The sequence below is a fragment of the Excalfactoria chinensis genome, chromosome Z (genome assembly GCF_039878825.1).
Source record: "Excalfactoria chinensis isolate bCotChi1 chromosome Z, bCotChi1.hap2, whole genome shotgun sequence".
NCBI lineage: Eukaryota > Metazoa > Chordata > Aves > Galliformes > Phasianidae > Excalfactoria > Excalfactoria chinensis.
In genome coordinates, this window is record NC_092857.1 from 34,693,541 (window position 1) to 34,714,274 (window position 20,734).

The 20,734-nt window shown below is 36.1% G+C and overlaps 1 protein-coding gene across 1 annotated transcript in view; it reads left to right on the top strand.

Moving 5' to 3' along the window:
* RORB (RAR related orphan receptor B) overlaps positions 1-6,488 on the top strand; it is a 136,846-nt gene extending 130,358 nt beyond the window's left edge. Inside the window, exons 8-10 of the mRNA XM_072359597.1 lie at positions 636-746; positions 5,667-5,779; positions 6,139-6,488. Coding sequence (XP_072215698.1) covers positions 636-746; positions 5,667-5,779; positions 6,139-6,294 — 380 coding nt within the window. The 3' untranslated portion in view covers positions 6,295-6,488. The remainder of the gene's footprint in view (positions 1-635; positions 747-5,666; positions 5,780-6,138) is intronic.
* The last annotated feature ends 14,246 nt before the right edge of the window (positions 6,489-20,734 follow it).

Consider the following 20,734-nt stretch of genomic DNA (forward strand, 5'->3'; position numbering starts at 1 on the left):
CATGATGTAAAGTTCTATCTGAAATGTCAGTGGGTGTGTTTTGGCAATCCATGGAAGCAGACATAATTGGCAAATTTAGCATGATGCAAGCAGAACCAAATTCAAGAACAGTAATTTAGTGCAAAAATTTGCCATACAGGTTTATTTTTTTCTTGAATAAGGAATAGCATTGCACTGCCTTGCATGAATAAAACATGTGTTCTTGTGTATTACTGGATGTTTTTGGTCCTTTTCAAATATTTTTTAGAGTATTTGTACTGTTAATTAATATATTTTATATGTGAAATTTAATTAGGACTTGTTATTCTTCCTCCTTAGCTTTAATATGTGTTTATAAATAACATTTCACACTGGGAAAAGAGAACCCCTTTCTAAATCTCTGTGTTCTTTTTGTACAAGTTGTGTCCATAATTTTTTATAATTTTTGTGTTCTATTGCATGATTTAGTGGTAGATGAAATAGTTGATCTTTAGAGCAAGTGGAATTTTAATAGCTGATAAAAGGCATGTTTTAAAGACACAGACATTTACTCATTTGTTGTTTTTCTTTTTTTCCCCTCAAAACTATATACTTTTCAAGCCAGGTCAGAGAGCTAATAAATTTCTAATTTTGACTTTGTCCTCTGTGGTCTGTAGGTTCAGATGATCTGGTGAATGAAGCATTTGACTTTGCAAAGAATTTGTGTTCCTTACAGCTTACTGAGGAGGAGATTGCCTTGTTTTCATCTGCTGTTCTGATATCACCAGGTATTGTTCCAATCTACCTACTTAAATAATGGTTTACACTGGAATATTATGTATGTACGCATTAGGAAGTGTGTTAATGGAAGAATACCTGCATTACTCAAACACACCTCCAGTTCTTTTTGGTAGAATGTCAGCAGTTATACCTATCGAAAATAGATCCAAATTTGGTGAACCCATCACAGAAGTTTACAAATAGGCAAAATATGTAACATACCAGTTATTTATTAAAAAACAATAACAATGAAATTGAATTGTCTATCTGAACTTAACCTACAGGCAAAGACTGATTATGTTTCAGTCAAGGACCATCTCCTTAGTGTCTGTAAGTTATTTCATGATGCAAGAGAAAGACAGACTGGAAAATGAGAGAGAAATAGGTGCTGAGAATGAGGGTAATAGGCATGGAGCAGGTTCGTGCAGATAAGCAGTGCCTTCTGGCATTGCTTCAAATCACAGAGAAATATGTTTCCCAAGGTGATGCACGTTCCTGCTTGGATCCTCAGTGAGCTCAAACCTCACATCCCTGAGCAGGTTAGAATCTTCAGCTATTAATGGATTCTTCTATGTCAATAAGAACATAAGCAGTAAAAACCTCCATGAAGTTCTGTCTGAACTTAACTCCATTTAAGAGGTAGTAATTCCAGAGGTAAAATGCTCTTCTTCAAGTATTCACATACCACAGCTCCACATAAGCAACCTTAGAATTTAGCGTAGGATTTTAAACATGCCTCAGGGAAGTTAGGCCTCCAGCTCCCATTAAGAGTAACCTTTTGAAAGGTCTTTACAAACAATCCCACCATTAATTATTTTTCCAGTCTGTTCTACTAAAGTCTTCCTCTAGGTCACTTTGCCCTCTTGTACATCTGTGGAGGAGATTACATTAGGCAGAATTAGACTAGCACAGATGGTGTCAACATGTTTGTTCTCATCATTAATGATACCTCCAGAAAGAACTCTACTCCTGATTTCCCTCTGACCTGTTCTTGTGGTCACTTCTTGGAGCTGAAATGGTCAAGCCAGTGCCTATGTATAACATGAGATCTGGTTGCTCCAGAAAGGACCCTCTAGTGTGCTTCCGTTGCTACATATGTTCTTCAGCCACTATCCATTTCTGCATAGAAGTGAAAATTGCCTGGGAAACAACTCCCAGGGGCCCTGATTTCTACTGAGACAGGGGACTCACAGTACCCTGATAGGTCCCTCTCTAGCAGTACTTTTCTCCACAGATAAGAGCAAACCATGATGGAGATGTACGGCATCTGCACCTGTTTGACATTAGGGACCTGTCAGCAGACTGACTCTATGCAAAGCTAAGGACAACCTGGGAATTCTGGGGCAATCTAAACTGTTAAATTCTTGAGCAATGTGCTAAGAACCAAGCAACAAAAAATGAAATGAATGATTGAATCATTCAATCATACAAGCAAGTTTTTCTTATTTTAACATCTAGGTGTTTCCTGAAGAGACATAAGCAATAAAATGGTTTCAGTGCTGGCTTATAAGCACTTTATTTCAGATGAAGGCATCTCATTTGTAAGGAGAAAGAAAAATACTCAGATATGTGATTTCTAGCAAACTAAAAAGAAGTAATATTTCTGTCACCCAGGTAATCTAGGCAACAAAAATTGTAGCCCAATTTGACAAAATCTGGTCACAGAAATATTCCATCATCTCTGAGTGTCCTGTACCTTAGACCTGGACCTGAATAATGAAAAGTTTCCTATTGATTTTAATGGATTGGTTTAATGTATTTTTGATCAAGCCATTTATGAAATGCATTTAGTTACAGGTAGACATTTGATGAAAATTAAAGTTCTGAGCTTTGCAATTCTTCATGTCTTTCAGCTAAGCAACATCTGTCACACATCCACAGCTGTAATAAGTGCTTGAAATAACTAACAACTGAGCACTGGCTTGAGACAACTGTTTTGCAAGCATGTGTTGTAAAACCTTCTCCACTATCTTTAGTAATACATTTCAGTCATGATAAGCATCAGCCATGACACTGACTTCAAAGCTGGCTGTCTCTTGAATAGCAGCCTCTGCTAAGACACACAGAAGTAATTCCAAGTTTTTTAACCATTATCTAGTTTGAAGGTTAAAGCTGGTATTATTAGTGCAAATACTGCAGTGATCCACAGTTTCCCATTTCATGACCAAGTTGTTTTTTCCTACTTGCTAGCAAGAGGACACACTGAATATCTCTTATTCCTTTACCAAAAAACACACGTGAAAGTGTTTAACGTATGCTGACCACTTCTTCCTGTTGTCTGCAAGAAAGGGTATCTTTAGTCATGGAAGAAGCAATTAGACAGAATGGGCTGAAGCATCATAACCTTGAGAGGAGGCAACCTCTCTTCCATTAAAAGACTGCCAATTTGTGTCACTCAAATAAGCTCTATCTCAGCTGGGTTAAGTCTGTGAATGGCAAGGGAAGGCAGTGCAAATTGTAATGACACTGAAAGTTGTCATTTATTTCCTTTGAAAAATAATAAAAAGTGATAGAGAAATAATCAGTTTCCCTCTGCACTAGATGTTCTGGTTTCTTCACAGTAAAGTGTTTCATCTTGCGAACATACATGAAAGTGAAAAAAAGGAAGCGCTGGTTCTGAGAATAAACTGCATCTGTTCTTCCACTCACTAATTTAGAGACATAGCCGCTTTCTTTGGGGAGCACTCATATTCATGCTTTTCTTCTACAGAGGCCACTGCACTGAAAGGTGATTATTGTGCTCTTAATCTCAGCATTTACAGGGAACAGAGCAATATCAGCAGGGATGGGGTGACCTAAGAACATCTGTTAACACAATAGTTCAGGTTATGAAGCTAAGCTTGAGGCCCATTTTCCATCTGACTAAGAGCACATATCCAGATTTTGTACTTTAAGGTGATCGGAGGTGATTCTTTCACTTGATTTCTGATTCTAAGGTTAATGATGTAGAATGACTCTTCACTTGCATAAGTGTTGGAAATGGGTGGTAAGACATTAACCTTGCCAGTATCTTTTCTGAAAATCTTGCTGAATACCTTTTCTTTTATCTTTCACCCTTTTCTACAGTGTTTTCTTGCCTAGTGGCTAGTGCAGTCTTCAAAGACAGAATAGTCAAGACCTAAAGGAAAGCTGTAGAGCTGAATCAGTTTTTCAAATCCCGTATGGGTAGCCATTGATCTATTGACTTTTTCTTCCACTTTTTTGAATATATTTAGAGGTATGTGGAAAGTCCAAATGAACTTGCAGATGGGAACTACATTTTGGGAGACAGACTTAATATTCGTACTAAAAGTTTCACCTAGCCTACGCTGTGATTTTAAGAACTCTTGCATTATATACAGCATACTCCATGACAGGCAAGTGATGAAACCTGTGCTCCCACAGCCTCAGTCTATTTTTAAGCTCATCTTTGTGGCAGAAAGATAAATCTTTAAGTATTGTTCTCTGTGATAAATCTTTCTAGCTTTCTAGCTGTGATAAATCTTTCTAGCTTAAACCTGCCACCTATTAGGTGTTGATTTAATACTACTGAAAGGCATGTTTTCCAAGAACATAAAATTTGACACTTAGCCTGTAAAGCCTAAATATTATTGTGAGCTTATTTGTGTCAATACTGTGTGTGCTCTCAGCTAATTCTGTTTCTGTGGCCACTGTCAGTATTGGTTTACCTTCCAAAGTCATGATTCTTTAAGCTATGCACAAACATTGTTTTCTTTGTCTGATTACCTGCTAAGTAAACCCTGCTTGGGGTTTATCTCTTTTCAGAGAATTTGGTGATGGACATTTTCCATACAGATATCTCTGCAGACAGTCAGAAAAATGGCAGAATCCTGATTTTTATCTGCTGAAATACTCTTCAGTCTTTCAACTTACACTATTTCTATGGATAGTGTTTGTAACTCAGGGAGGTAGGGAAAGGAGCATTGGAAATTAAAAGGATATTCCCACACCCTTCAATGTGTACGTTAAGATTCAATCCCTGTGGCAAAACATAATTTCATATTTCTTTTTGCAAAGCTAAAATCTATGTCTGAGAGTCAGTCTGACTGTGAGAGAGAGGAAAATAAGTTTGCAGAATGGGAACACAGAGAGTTTGGCAGTGCTATAAACACTATTATGTTTTAGAGATTGTCTTGGAGTCTGCTACTATGCTTCATGCATTGTTGTTTCCAGAAGCTATGATATGAGAAAATACACATTTTACAAAAGACCTCCTATACTTTGGGTTTGAGTTCAGTATAAGTCCAAACAACTCAATCTGTAATTGTTAATTCTTCCAGATTATCTTCTTTGTGTTGTTTAAAAAGAGAATATATTTAAATAACAAGACATTTGCACTTCAGGACATTTCAACAGCTCATAATTCTTTTGAATTATTAAAGAAACTCTTTTGAAGGAAGACATTTCTTTTTATAAAGAGTATAACATACAGTCTTAAAATGTTAGCCTAGTAAACCTAGTAAATAATGAGATGTATTTTGCTTTAATTTTTCAATTATTACATTCCGTTGTTTTCAAAGAAATTACTGTTTTGATCAATATGCTCATCATTTATGTATTAAGACATTGAAATTACATGATATGTTTTTTACTTAGGCAATATGAAGTTAGAGCAGTGAATGTACCTGCAAAACATGGTGAAATGCTTTGCATCTTGTTTCATTTCTACTCCCATCTTTCTCTAACATACTGATTTAAACAGAAATACAGAGCAATTATTTTGTTGTGGTATGCTTAGTGTATCTCAATTAAACTCTCAGGTGATCCTTTAATTGATTAAGATACTTTGCTTCCAAAACCATCTTTTAATTATGATGCCCTTCCTCATGGGAATTACATTTTCTGTAAACACTTGCTAGCATGGGGCACCATGTTCATCCATGACATACCCCACACCTGTCCTTAGCTCTTGCCTTCCTTTTTCTTAGATCGAGCCTGGTTAATAGAGCCAAGGAAGGTCCAGAAGCTTCAGGAAAAGATTTACTTTGCACTTCAGCATGTGATCCAGAAGAACCACCTCGATGATGAGACTCTGACAAAGGTAAATTGTTAAAAAAGATCTAAGCCTTCCTCAGACATGTATCTTTTTCTAACCTCTTCTCCACTACTACATTAACATAAAAGTATCATACTATCTGCTTCCATTGTATTGAAGTAAGCATTGTTGTATTCTTCTCCTCGCTCTTCTTTCCTCTTAAATCATATTTTGTTCAGTCCATGAATCCTTTTATTGGTACCTTAGTGAGAATCAGACTATTTTAATGAGAGCCCCAAGAGGCAGTTCCTTGTTAAATGTGGTTTTGGCACTTGCAGTTTCCCAACAAGATGCTATATTAATTAATTCTGGAATTAGTAACTTGCACTAAATTTGTTTCCTCCCTCTTCTTTTATGTCTCACAGTTAATAGCCAAGATACCAACCATTACTGCACTTTGCAACTTGCACGGAGAGAAACTACAGGTATTTAAACAGTCTCACCCAGATATAGTGAACACACTATTTCCTCCATTATACAAGGAGCTTTTCAATCCAGACTCAACCACTGGCTGCAAGTGAAGGGGATAATGAAATTTTCACGTAGTCATGGAATGCATCACTGTTAAGACAAAAAGAAATGTTTTCATAATGAACTTATTAAAAATGTCACTACTGCAACACTAGGAATGTTCTGCACTTAATAGAATTATTTTTCACCGCTACAGTTTGAAGAATGTAAATATGCAATCCTGAGTGGGGATGTCTTTTTTCTCTTTTCTTTGTTTACCTTTTTTCTTTTTTTTTTTTTTTTTTTTTTTTTTTTTTTTTTTTTTTTTTTTCTTTTTGAACTGACAATGAGTATACAAATATAGGACACTGGGTGTTACCTTTTTTTTTTTTTTTTAATTTTATTTCATTGGGATATGTTTTGGGAGACAACTGTTCATAGAATTTTATTGTAGATATAAATGAGAATAGAGCAGTACTTTGCAGTATTACTCTTGCTGTTTATTGTTCAAATATAATTTAAGAAAATTCCACTTATTAGTCTTGCCTATTTCTATGTTTTTAGATAGTTTAATGCATGTGGAAATTTGTAGCTGTCTTTGAAATTATTGTGCATGTATGAAATACATACATATATATGTATATGCCGTATATATACATACACATATATATGTATGTATGTATTATATACATACATGCTGTAGCTTAAAAGTCCCATGCCTACTTTTAAAGGATGCTCAGCCAGGCTGTCCTGCATTTCTTGCTCTCCAAGTAATATATTAGATTCACTTTGGGCAATCACGATTTGCTTTGCCAGTCAGAGTTAAATCATCAACAGCCAGTGTGTAATGACAGGATCACTCCTGAAATGTGTAATGTAGTGCATATGTGCAGTCTGTAAATGAAACATCAGGAATATACCAATGGTGCAAAAGCCTTGTCTGGATGATTTCAGTGGAGAGAGGAAAAGCTTTTTGTCAATTTTCTCCCTGCTACAGGGGTACAGCATATGTAAGAGTGAACATTTTAGGACCTGAGTCAGTGAAGTCATCTGAAAAACAGAATAAAAACATAGACTGTCCCACCCACTTCTCTGATTACACAAAAGATTTTTTTTTTTTTAATTTTTTTTATATTGTATGCCTATTTGAAAAATAGTTGCAAGACATGGCTTGGTTTTTGGTATTTTGATTTTTTGTTGTTGTTGTTGTTGTTGTTGTTTTGTTTGTTTGTCTGGCTTTGGTTTTGTTTTGTTTTTTCTGAAAGAAATACAGTGAACTCGGTGAAAACCTTAGGTAGCCTAAAATGTAGCTCTGAAAAGCAGCAGCAGAGAAAGGAAGGGAGGAGAAAGTCAAAATGAACAATAGCCATGGTTATGGAGTGTTATGAACATAACACTATTTCCAACAAAACCATCACCTAAACAAGACTGATGGTTTCCATTCCACATATATACATATATGTTAAACACACATATACATACATACATAGGATTTGATGCTCACTTCAGGAGGCAGGCAACGGATTGGGGCTTTCTTTTTGTCCATCTCCAAATTGATCTTATGTGCATTTGCATGCAAAATCAAAGGTGAATACAGAGAGGAGTGGAAGACTGCCACAGACACAATCTTGCAGACTAATTGCAGTCTTGATTAATGTATTGGATTCTGCCAGAGTTAAAAATAAATAAATAAATAAAAATTAAAAAAAATTAAATAAATAAATAAATTTTAAAAAAAAAAAAAATCCATAAACTTTTTCCTGCAGAAAAGCAGGGATTTACTTCTTGCCATGTCTCTGTCCATATCATCATGTCTATCTGTTGGGAGCTTTTTCAGAAAAGTGTCCTTAGGGAATTGCCAGTGGAAGGAGTTGAATAGAAATAGGAGGAGGCAGAAATAAGTAGAAAAGAAGCAGAGGAAGGGATATGAACAGATTCATTTCCTTATTTCAAAATAAGAAGGCAATATGAACTGAGAGCTGGTGAGGAGGAGTTGAAGACCACACTGCCAGGCCATAGGGCAGAGCTGTGTCACTAGGAACCCATGGGGCCATGGCTGGGCTCCAGAGTGGTTGCAGAAACTAGTGTCGGTGATAGATTAAAACCCCTGGCTTATCCAGAAGACCACATAGTTCCCATCTCAGTCCTCTATTCCTTCTCCTGCATCAACAGGTAATTCACACCCTATTCCAGATGCTGGGTAAAGTTTCCCCTCGCCCACCATCACTTTCTAAGTTTACGCACGCACCTCATGACTCCATAGCTATCCTTGTTTTAGCAGTCCTAGACTTGCTGCAAGAACAGTTACAAACCATTAGCTAATATGTTTCTCTGTTAATCTATTCTGAGTACAAAACAGATACAAAAACTGCACAGCCAAGTTAATTTTCCTCAGAGATTTGTTGTAAAAATGATGCAATCTTCCAAATTTCTTAGCCCTAGAATAAATCAATTTCTAAAATACTTCTTATACCAAATTTCTATCACATACTCCAATGATTATATAAAAATGTCTTCAGTTAATGTAGTAAAACATTGTTTTTGATGCTGCTTTATACCACTTAAGCCCTAAGGTTGGCATCCTCTTGTAATCTGATTTTATCTGCATGCAGACTGTTTTACATGACAAATCCATGAACAGGACTCCACACTCCACCTACTTCTAATATTAAAGAATAATAATAATAATAATTAACCAGTATTTATGCAAGGTCAATTTGTATATATTTGGAAAAATATCCTATAGGAACTCAGTTTTAACTGCAGGGGATTCATGTTTTCCTTGTCTTCTTCAGTATGAGCATATATATATATATACATATATGTGTGTGTGTGTGTATATATATGTATTAGATATATATATACTAATCTGAAATCCATTATAATAACAACCCATTATTTTCAGTACATTAAAAGTAATGTATTTAGCCAATACACAGAATATAGAGTAAGATAACTATTACTATCATTAAGGTTAATAAACAAAGAGATTTGATATGTTTACAAATAATCCACATTCATGTATTACATATTGAAAATTCTTTATTGTTGTCAAATGAGCCAATCAGTCTTTAGCTGGTATTATGATTTATACCTTAGGCAAGATGATAAAATGAAGATCACCTGTGAAAAAGGCATATTATTTAACAATTATTATTATATATAAGAAGTTTTATCCTTAAAGCACTGTTCTTAAGTCACTGCAACCTCATGATCTCTTCAGTCTATAAGGACTATTTCCTTTCTTTAAAAGATAAAGAAATGTAGGCAAAGCAGTTAAATGACTTGCCAGAGACCACAGAACAAGCAGCATCCAGTCTGAGATTGAAAATGGATTATTTTCTTTTGTCCTAAAAGCACTAGCAATGGTACACAAATTGGACTGCACAAACTACAAATATTGCTAAACAAATTATTATCTTCAAATAATATTATAAATTGTTTGTTCTGTTTTTTTTTTTTTTTCTATTTTATACAGAACTTGAGCAAGAAATTTGTTTATTTTCATAGCAAAAATTTATTCATATATTTACTGGTGCTAACCAGTGCTGATAAAATTTATTTAATTTTCTGTGATTTCAGTTTGGCCACACAGGTAAATTAGTACTTCTGCCCTTTGTTCACTGTGCACAGAACAAGAAATAGTGATGAAATGCTACAGGCTGGATTTCTGTCATCATTATTAATACAGTGATTTGTATATGATGTTTTACATTCTCATTATCAGATTTTATACATTCAAGTTATCCTCAGGCTATAAACAATGAAATAGTACAAGTTCAATTGAGTAACTGCATAGCCAATCATGAAATGCATTTCAGACAATATTACTACAGTGCTTTATTTGTTGGCTTTCATTAATCCACAGGAGTATCTGAAGCCCTTCAATTAAACCTCTAGAACTAGGACTTGTCACATCTGCTCTTTAGCAACTGGCTATGCTTGTTGATTTTTTTCATGACAATTCTTTCAGATGGGACACAATTTTTAATGACTGATTAACCCCAGATATTCAAAAAAAGAATATTTAAAACATATATTAAGTCCTCTCACATTGCTCTCAGATAATTGGACCACATTGATCTAAATTATCCTTGGCATCAAGCAGGCAGATGCAGACTATTTGTTACACTGCCACAGGGACTTAATTTTGGTGTAAATACCACTCTTGCCAGCTCTTTGTATAAAGAATTAATTCCAAGAGTCATATTTTCTTCTAATGGAAAGATTTCTGTAGTAATTGCTAGGGAAAACAAACAAACAAACAAGAAAACAAAAAACAGGACAAGAGAAAGCATTCAGCTGAACCAACTGATTTCCAAAAACAACATACATTTTAGGACTGTCTTGTGACAGGCAGCATTCGGGAATTGATTCTGCGTGTAGTCAGGCTCCCATAGCTCTAACAGGCCACTAGAAATTGAGACATCTCACTACTGCACAGAAGGTGTTCAACCCCTTGTGAAGTCAGAGGCCCTTGGTCCCTTCTGATATGAGATGTCATCACTCTTACTTTTTAATACTTTTAGTTCAAGTTTCCTATAGTTCACTTCAGATTTCTCTGCTGTGCCCTGAACATCATCACTGTCTGAACACCTGTGTGAGGTTAAGGCTCTCTGGTGGAGCAGCTACTGCACTTGTCCATGAAGATAATATTGATTGTTTAACTTTATTTGTTTCTTTCATGGTCACAGCTTGCATAGATGTTCATTTCCCTTTGGGTTAGTGTTGCTGGGATTTCTGACCTAGCAACTACTACACAAGGAGGGTGCAAAACTACTGCTATGCATCAGCCCCTCAGCTTCACACCACTGGACTGCAAGTCCACAGCAGTCTGCAAGGCAGTCGGGCAGCTTAACTAGAGTTACACAACTGATGGCTTCTTTCCACACTGTCTCTCACCTCCTGTAAAGCTGTGCTACAAAGCACATATTAGTCACATCCAAACTGCCCACATCTTCCTTCCTTCTGATTTCTCATTGATTGTGCCATTTCCAGAAGAACCAAGGTCCAGACTGGAAGTTGGTTCCTTCTTTCAGAGCCATTGTCTATTTGGCATTCCAGGAATACAGAACTTGGGCAACCATATCAAATTAAAACACAGCAGTGGTTTTTTTTTTTTTTTTTGTTTTTTTTTTTTTTTGTTTTTGTTTTGTTTTGTGTTTTTTTTTTTTGTTTTTTTGTTTTTTTGTTTTTTAAGTACATGTGAAATGGAAACCTGGGAACAGCTTTCTTCTCCTGGCAGTAATACAGTACCTACATCTAACATCCTATCCCAACACTTTCTGCCTCTGCTCTGGAGACTAACTCCTATCTCTGACATCCATTAGAAACAGCGTGTTGGAGACTCAATCCTCTTCTTTCTTTTTTATGTTTCACGCTTTGTAAATGACAATCACTGCTCGATGCAGATATTGCACTGTATGCCACTCAGGGATGTTTCATTATTAAAAATAGCTATATAAGTATAATGGTGATAATAAGGAAGAGAATGCTAGAGGCTTTGAAGGGCACTGGTTGAGCTGCCCAGTGAACATGACCCAGACAAGGCTTTCCAGCCAGTGATCAGAATTAGCATTGGTATAAACTGAATTCACTGACAGAATTTCCTCAGCTTGTTGCAGGACTCACCTCACCTGTTGTTTCCAACTCAACCTCCAGTCAGTAGGTAAAACAGTCTGTTTATGATATGTCCTTTTCAGAACAAAATGTAAGCAACCTCTGTATAAATTACTGAATTTAGACAATCAGCGTGAGAAAGTGCAGTTTAAATGTACTGAGTTGAGGTACTACTAATATGAGATCCTATTCAGAATTGCTGCAGGCATGTAAGAAGAAAAGCAAAGACGTGGAATAAATGGTTACGTCAGCAGGGATAGCAACAGTACTGTTGAGCTACCACATGGAGAAATGCCTATAAAGAGCAAGCAGTACAAAATGAAGTGTCTATGAGCTGCCCTTTTCTCTTGGGGAAACTTGAAACCACAGCTACACACAGGCTTCTGTAGCAGTGTTTCTCCGTGTTCTTACCAGTCCTTTTCACATCTTCAGCAAACATGACCCATTTTTAAACAGCACTGGTGAAAAAGACTCACATTTCCTACTAATATGAAACGTGAAATGCACTTCTGCTTATGACTAGTTTTACATAGAGAGTTTTCAATAGGCTTAACATCGCAATGGCACATAACTGTAATTTGCAGTTCTTGCTGTCTTGCCAGCCATATATTTGACTCTGGATATCCAACCAATATGTTTTCCACACTTCTCATTATGGTCGTTGCCATTGTTCTCACAGTGGTTTTGTGTAAGTTTTGATTATTTCCATCTTCTGAATTCCCGACACATAGATGAGTGGATAACCTCATCAAAAGTTGGGAAGGAGAGGCCTGAGCACAGAAGCTTTCCTAATAGCATTCTTCACCAACTGGCTCGTTGTGATTTGAGTTTAATTCTCAGGTTGCTGGAAACTATATCTAAATGACTGAAGTTCTTGCTAGCAGGATAAATACCCATTGAAAACTTTATTTCTTTTTTCCCAGAGAAGCTTATCTTTTTTTCTCCTTTCAGTTGTGCTTCTTAGTGAATGAGGCCTTGGGTGTTAATGTGACTCAACTTTGCTTTTACCCAAAGATGTAGTGCACGTACAGTCTAAAAGGAAGGCTGCACCCAGGAGACAGGAAGTAGTCTCTTTCAGTCTCTTCCTTCCAGCCTTCATCTCCTCACTCAGCTGTGTTGTACCTGCACGTGTTGTCCCTGCAAGTCAGAATGACTCTCTGTCATAGAGTCCAACACATCAGAAACTTGCCATCCCAGAAAAGGTTTGCAGCAGACCACTCTACTGAAAAAGCCACTTGTTTATTCAGTCTAAATTGCAGGCAAAAGCCACTGAGAAAAATAAGAGACCTAAAATTTCTCCAGTGGTAACTCACAGGTCAGTAGCTCACTTAAAAAGGTAGTGTTTGGTGGCATCGTGGATGTGTCAGCATCCTCTAAAAAAATCCTTCCTTTTTGTGCATCCTGATGGAAGAAGGCAATGCACAAAACACACTATAAAAGGAGGAATATTTCCTGGGTGTTACTGCAATCTGTGAGGGCAATACTGCTCACAAGGAGTTCGGAAACATTATGTACTACATTTGCATATTTTCTTCATCATCACAATTCAAGCACAGCACATAGGGAGAGAAAGAAAACACCATTGGATATAGCAGCAATAAATAAATTATGTGTTTCTTTGTAACTGTACATGCAGAAGATGTTTGCTTTGCACGTGGTCTCCTGTAGAATAACATAAAGAAAAAACTTCATCTAATGTAGATATCACAGTGGTTTTGCATATTTGTTGGACACACTGGATGGAGCTGCTAATTTGTGATCTAAGATATTGCTGTTGGGAAAAAAAGCATTTGCTCCAGGACTAGGCTGAGACCCTTGTTTATGGTGATACATTGGCAACAGTAAAGTGTTTTATATATAAAACTCTGTCTGGACAGAATGAAAGAATTGTCTCCTAGTTTTCAGTACTATGATTGTGTTGGTCCCTTATTAATTGACTAATGAAAAACTGGTTGCATGAAAAACCAACTGGGGCCAGATGGGCAACCCCAGAACAGGCTTTTCTGTGAAGACTGTTTCAGATAAAACCAGCTTATTTAAAATAAAATAAAAATAATAAAAAAAGTAAAAAAAGTAAAAACAAATAAATAAATAAATAGCACTTATGCTTGTCTTGATTAGACACACAGCTTAATAAGTCAGAGTTACTACATTAGGCTGTCAGCTTCTATGGGGATTCAGATTCAGATGCACTACAGTTGTGTTTTTATAATGTGTCACTTCAATGTCAGAATCAGGCAAAATAAAGGTGTTTTATCGTTAATCAGAAATTGTCACAATATGTTACCTTACAAAATGTGGGCTATACATTCTCGTGCAGTAGACAGGGATTTTTTCATGCACTTATTCTTACAAAGCCACTGAGATCCTAGCAAACAAACTAACTAGCCGCAGCAGTCTTTGCTTCTTGCGTGACTGCGGTGTGACCTCTGGCAGGCTGCAGTGCGGCTCTGCGATTGTACTTATGACCACGAGTAAAGCACAACAGAACTCTGAGTACGCTGTTATCAACACCCAGCTAAATTGAACGCGTGGGGTATTTTCAGGTTTATGCTAATCGCTGTGAGATAATTCCCATGTTAAACTAATTACTCCGGCTGTAATGGATGGATGGTATAAATAAATTAAGAATCAGAATAGCAACAAAATCCCTTATTTCACAACTGCACTGTCTGCCTCTTCTGATTAACACTAAAGAGAGTTACTTAAAAACTAAACAAACAAAACAAGAAGAAAGAAACCTGAGTACGTATTGTAGAAATGTAGAAGACAAATAAAATATTTTTTCAAATGTAATTACTTTTAATATATGCTTGTGGAAGGTCTAATACTATGTATGCTGTCTCTGTAATTTTTGCTGTACATAACCGGGGACAGCGAATACACAGATTTTTTCTATGTCTCTGTTTAAGCATAAGACTTTGTAATGATTTTTTTTAAAGAGGAAAAACATCAAAGTGCAAATTATGTACTTGCTTCCTATAAGTGTATTGTACTCTTCAGTTTTTATGGAAACTGATTGTAATAGATAAAGCCTTTTGACCAGCCATTGATGTTTAGTGCATACTTCTGTTTGTAATGGGGGGGGGGGGAAATGATGGGGCTGTCAATCAAACCTGCTCCGAGTGAGTCTGTACAGTGAGAATTGTATTAATAACTGCAGACTGCATTTGACTAATATGATTTGAAGAAAGGTTGCTTAAGCTAATAATGTTTCCGTACAGCTTACGACTTTTATGAATTCTTCTGGCATGGGTTATACTAGTAGAAACATTTTTTTCTTTCCAAGGAGCAAAATATTTTTGTATGCTTTTAATTGCTTATTAAAACCTGAGGTCAGGTCACTCATTAGCTGTAATCTGAAGCCATAACTGACCTTCATCAGATACCTGTTTTAAAGATGGTAACAGAGAAAGAAATTTTGTCCAGTTCATCAACAGCTATAATAATGCAGGCAGGAGCATAAATAACACAAAAACTGTTTGGATGCTTTTCCTGCATCCCAGTATGACTTTAATGGCTAATATTTTCTGATTACCAATTTGTACAAAAATAAAAGCATAATTAAAATAGATATTTAGATTTAAATGAAACTTTCTAATATTTTTGAAATATCCCTGGAAATGCTTCCTTGCTTTTAGGATTATGAGATTTTTCATAAACTTCCCACTTTCAAATATCTAATTTTTTTATTCTATTTCCAGTTCATTTTGTTAGAGTGAGATGAGATGCTAAGACCGGATCTCCAGGCCTCAAGCTGTTTGGTGCCTGGCTGTAGCTATATTGTTCTAAATCAATTTAATTTGAATTGTGGGGGGGGGATGCTACTTGCAAACCACTTGCTACCACTGTTGGTAACGCACAAGAGTTGCATTGCCTGTCAAAACAATCAAAGAAAATGCATAGAACAAAATGAATCACTCTGAAAAGCAGAATGAAAATTCATTTCTAAAATCAAACGCCTCGCAATCAACAATTCTTTTATTTTGTTTTATTTTACTTTTTGTTCTGAAGCTAATTGTATAATAACTATAATGTATCTTAACTGGCTTGTAGATGCAAAAAAAGCAAAAACCACAAACAAGCAATGGCAAACTGGGTGAAAACCTGGTTCCACTGAAACCAATGGCAAAACTCCCATTGATTTATGTGAAGCCAGGAGTTCACACAGTGTTTTTACACCTGCAGTTTTCTTCTGATCTTTATCCCTTGTTTAATATAACAGACCTAATTTATGTGTATGTGAGTAAAACTACAGCCTGATTCATTTAGAAAGTGACCATTTGAGGGTTTTATTTTTTGTCATAAATTTCCTAGGACCAGCATTCCTGTCAAATGAAAAGTTTCTATATTAATTTAGAATGTAATAGATATTTGTCTTATTTTATGTCATGTAAATTATTAGTTCAATACTGTTAGCATTCCATAATAATGCACACATGATTTTTGAATGTTTTCTGTAAATGACAATCAATGTTGATGAAGTTCCTTTCTTTAATGCTGAAGAAAATTAAAAACAAACAAACAAACAAAAAACCACATGCATAAGAAAATAAAACCTGTTTTGTTATTTTTTTTCCCCAACTCCCTTTAAATCAGCTGAATCTGTCAGGAAAAAGTACTGTGTATGCATTTTGAAAAAAGAAGAAGAGTAAAAATAAAAGCCTAAACATAAGGAGTCTATATTCACTTTCATGATTTCTCTTAGACTATTAGGTTAAGTATTGCATGTTTCTCCACCAGTGCACCAAAAGTGGCTCAGTTTTGCAATTTAAATTACAGCGGCAACTTTTGAATATGTAAATTGCTGGATTTCTTTGTTTATTTCTCTATTATTTTAAGGAAAGCCTCAGCTAGTAGAAGACTTAGAGCTAGAGATATTTGCATGAAGGCGTGCTGCACAATAATACAACAGCAGGCTATCCTCTTAAGAAAAGGGGGCTGCATTTAGAAGAAATGACAAATACATTGATTTTGTTGTTGTTGTTGTTTGTGTATTTCTAATAGTAATTAATAATGAAAGATAAAACAAAGTGCTAGCTGTTGCAGATGAAGACTTCCAAATATACAATCATCTCATTTTTGGGAGCCCATATTCAAAGCGGGAGAAAATTCAGAAAGAATATCCATGACCTCATTTTGCAAGTTGCTAAGCATAAACTTAAAGCCAGATATGTATTTAAATGCTCTCAAATCACAGTGCGATCATGCAAGTTTAGGTTCTGAAATGCCATAAATGCATCTTAGCATAATTAGGTTTTCAAGTCCTAGAGATTTAAGACTTATCCAGAGATTTTGCATCCATCTGATATAAAAGTAGTAATAAGTACATGCATGACATGCAGATAAATGTAGTAATAAGTACATGCATGAGCATCTATGTTTCAGACTTCATGAAAACTAGCAGTTTACTAGTCGCATGGTTATTGTATTCAATTGTTCCAAATACAGAACTCTGTGATAAGTACACTGGTGGTATTTGAATAAGCATTGCTAGAGTATCATTATTTTATATTAACCCATATATTTTTAAGATAGAAAATCAGAAACAATGTATTCTGAAACAATACAAACAAATTTTGTGCAGTTTGTATTTCCTTTCTTTTGGTCTTTGATGTTTTAGGACTAAAATACATTTCTTGCCTGGCTAGGAAGGCGTAGTAAAATACCTACCTCTCCTGAAAGGCAAATAAACAGTGAATGGCACTAATTGGCAAATAGCACAAACCCTTTATTCCATGATGCCAGGTTGATGTCAGTGCAGCTCCACAGCCTCATGGCAGCTTTATTTCTGCATGTACAAACTGACTTACACATTTAGCACATTACAGTTCCTCAAAGATGGATGATGATAGAGATTAATATAAGTTTTCAAGGAACACATTGGTGAAATGCTTCACACAATACAACATCAGATAACAATTGTCAGTCCCAGAAGGATTACACACTTACAGGTGTTTGTTTAATTAATTACATGTGCATGCAAATGTAGCCTTCCGCATCATGCTGTAAGATGGGTGCATCTGATGATCACTTACCAGGCACTTTGAGCAATGTCCCTATAGCAGAAATGATCTCATGAAATGTGATAAACTTCCCCAGAATAGTCCAGCATTTAGACGGGGTCAGTCAAAGTCTGGCTCAGCAATTTCTCTGCCTCTTCCCTTTTTCATTCACCTCCACTCTACACCTCTACACCCCACCCCTATCCACAAGACAAATCTTTTGAAAACTGGATTGAATGTTCCTTTGGTAGGGTAGAGACAAATCTGTACTGTACCTGATGTGAAGTGCCTGCCTGTTGTGGAAGGTTAAGGTAATTTTGGTGTTATGGGACATGCCTCTGTTCCTGGAAAAGGCTTACTTACCTTCCTATTTATGCAGTAGCTTTGTTGTATCTTCAATGGTCTGTGTACACGAGAAAAACAAGATATCCAGAAGACTTACAAGGTTCAGTTAGATCAGGGGACTGAATTCAGAAGGTTTTTATCTCAGTTATATTGAACATCTAATAAAAACTATCCCTTCCTACTGACATGCATTAAAACTCTACACGGACCTATGGTTCTCCAAAGTTCAGAGCAAATCTTTCATGTGGTGTTCTGCCTTTAAGGGCTCAATGAAGCAGGCCAGAGATGTTTGTTGGTCTTGTCTGCATTGCACAGGGTACTCTGTATGACAGTTGCCCACTGCTCCTCAAGGTCCCAGGTCTCTCATGAATGGACTCTTTGAACAACCTTGGGCAACTCCAATGGAAACACAAGTTGGCATTTAAGCATCCTTAGAGAGTGTGTAGCAGACATGCTTCATACAAAAGCCTGGAACTCTGCATGAATGAGAGTAAACAGATCAGGCACCATCTGTGATTTAGAAATAATTGTTGTGATTTCCCTTGAAAATCCCCACAAAATAAATGCAGTACTGAGCTTAAGAGATTACCTCCATGATCAGCAGATTCAGCCCAGCCCTAATAAAGCTGATGTGTACATTGCTTCCATTTCAACTAATTAACCAATAGCAATTCTGAGCAAATGCTGAGCTTGTCTGGAATTTCTTCAGATTAATAAAATCCTTTATCAGAGGGCTTTAAAAACTGAGTCCTCTATCCCCCTGTTTTTGTTACAATTTGGAAATAAAAAAAACCACATTCAGTTACAATGAAAGAGCCATGAAAATCACAGCAGCAGCTGACCGGCTTTGCAAAACTTCTCTGAATGACTCCATGACTAACAAAGTACAGGTTTAGGGTATTTTTGTGTCCCTGTGATTGATGAAGTTCAAACATCGTGAAATTTTTGGCTTTGAAGTATTATCAGACATCTTTTGACATAACTTTCCTAACAGCAAAATGTCCAATCATTTTAGAAGTCAGATTTCTCATTGACTGGGCTTGTAAATGGGCCCCCACAATTCTGCTGAGGCACTACAATATATTCTGTATCACAATGTACATCAAATGTCAGAAAAGAGGATTGCTGGGGACATGATGATGCTATGACACATCTCCATCATCTTTAAATGGTCACATTGCTCTAATCAACATGCACATTTTCTCACTACAGTAGAAATTCAAATGTTTCTAGAGACACTCCCAGCAGAGGTGTGGGGTAATACAGGATTTCTCCCTTTTGTTTCCTGGCCTTTGTTTTTGCCTGCTGCAGTTACTGAATTGCCATGTGTATGCTGAAGGATAAATCAAACAGAGAAGTACATTCCAGGGGCACTCTGCTATTTCTGTCCCTTGGAAAGGTTCTTTACCATTACCATTTTCTTCTCTACCCTCCCTGCCTTATAACAGAGGAGAGGTTGAAGGCCATGTTTTTGAGGAGTCCCAGTGGAGTCTGAGGCATTAGCTTGTGTGCACCCGTTAAGCCCATTCCCTATCCAAAGAAATCAATACCTCTACCAATGAGCTTAAAGCAAGACATGTGCTTAAGTAACCATCTGAATATAGCCATCCAAGCAGCTTCTGTTAATGCAGAATATTTTACCTTCCAGAGGCTCTGCAGAAAAAAATAAATAAATAAAAATTGCTACTTTAAGAAGTTAATATATTACTCTTCATGATCAAAATGATAATAACATCGTACAGCTAATAGAGAGGCCTGCTGGAAAACAAGCACAACACCAAGCTTAAAAAATACGTTTTGGAGAGTTTTGTTCTGATTGTTTATTATTCCTGTCACTTTAGGCACGCAGATGATTTGGCATCTGTATATCTGTTTATCAATTTCTTGGCAATTTTAAGGTGTAAGCATTGTCTTCATCTTTACTGTAAGGTTTCCATATGTTATCAAATAAGCCCAGATTGTCTTGGCAATGTCTGCATCACTTTCTTGCTGCCATCTGGGTTACTAATGAAACCTACTCTGCCTCTCTCTGAGGTGAGTTATAATTCCAGTGTCTCAGAGTGACTTGTTCTATGCAAGTTAGTGTGAACTGCAATGACATTTCCATCCTTAAAAGAAAATTCTGTAATCCTATCATATCACTGGAAATAACTTCTCTGAGAAGTCATGGCTCTTTGTAAATCAGGATTCGTTGTTATTACTGTAACCTTCTATTCTGCATACAAATACATATCCAGTTCCTTGAACTGACCACATTTATATGAGATAAGATGTAAAGTACCATGAGGAAAACTCAAATTTGTCATTTTTGTTTAAGATGAAAATACTCAGTGAGTACAATCAAGTAAGCTTTGTGATTTCAAAAGCGTTGAATCTTCCAGCAAGAGCTGTTTAAGGTCAATTGCAGCTGATGCTAATAAGCACAAAAAGAGAAAAATAATAGTACTATATCTAATTTTTTTTGTTTGTTTATTTGTTTTGTTTTTTGTTTTTTTTTGTTTTTGTTTTTTGTTTTGGTTTTGATTTTTTTTAATGCATCAGT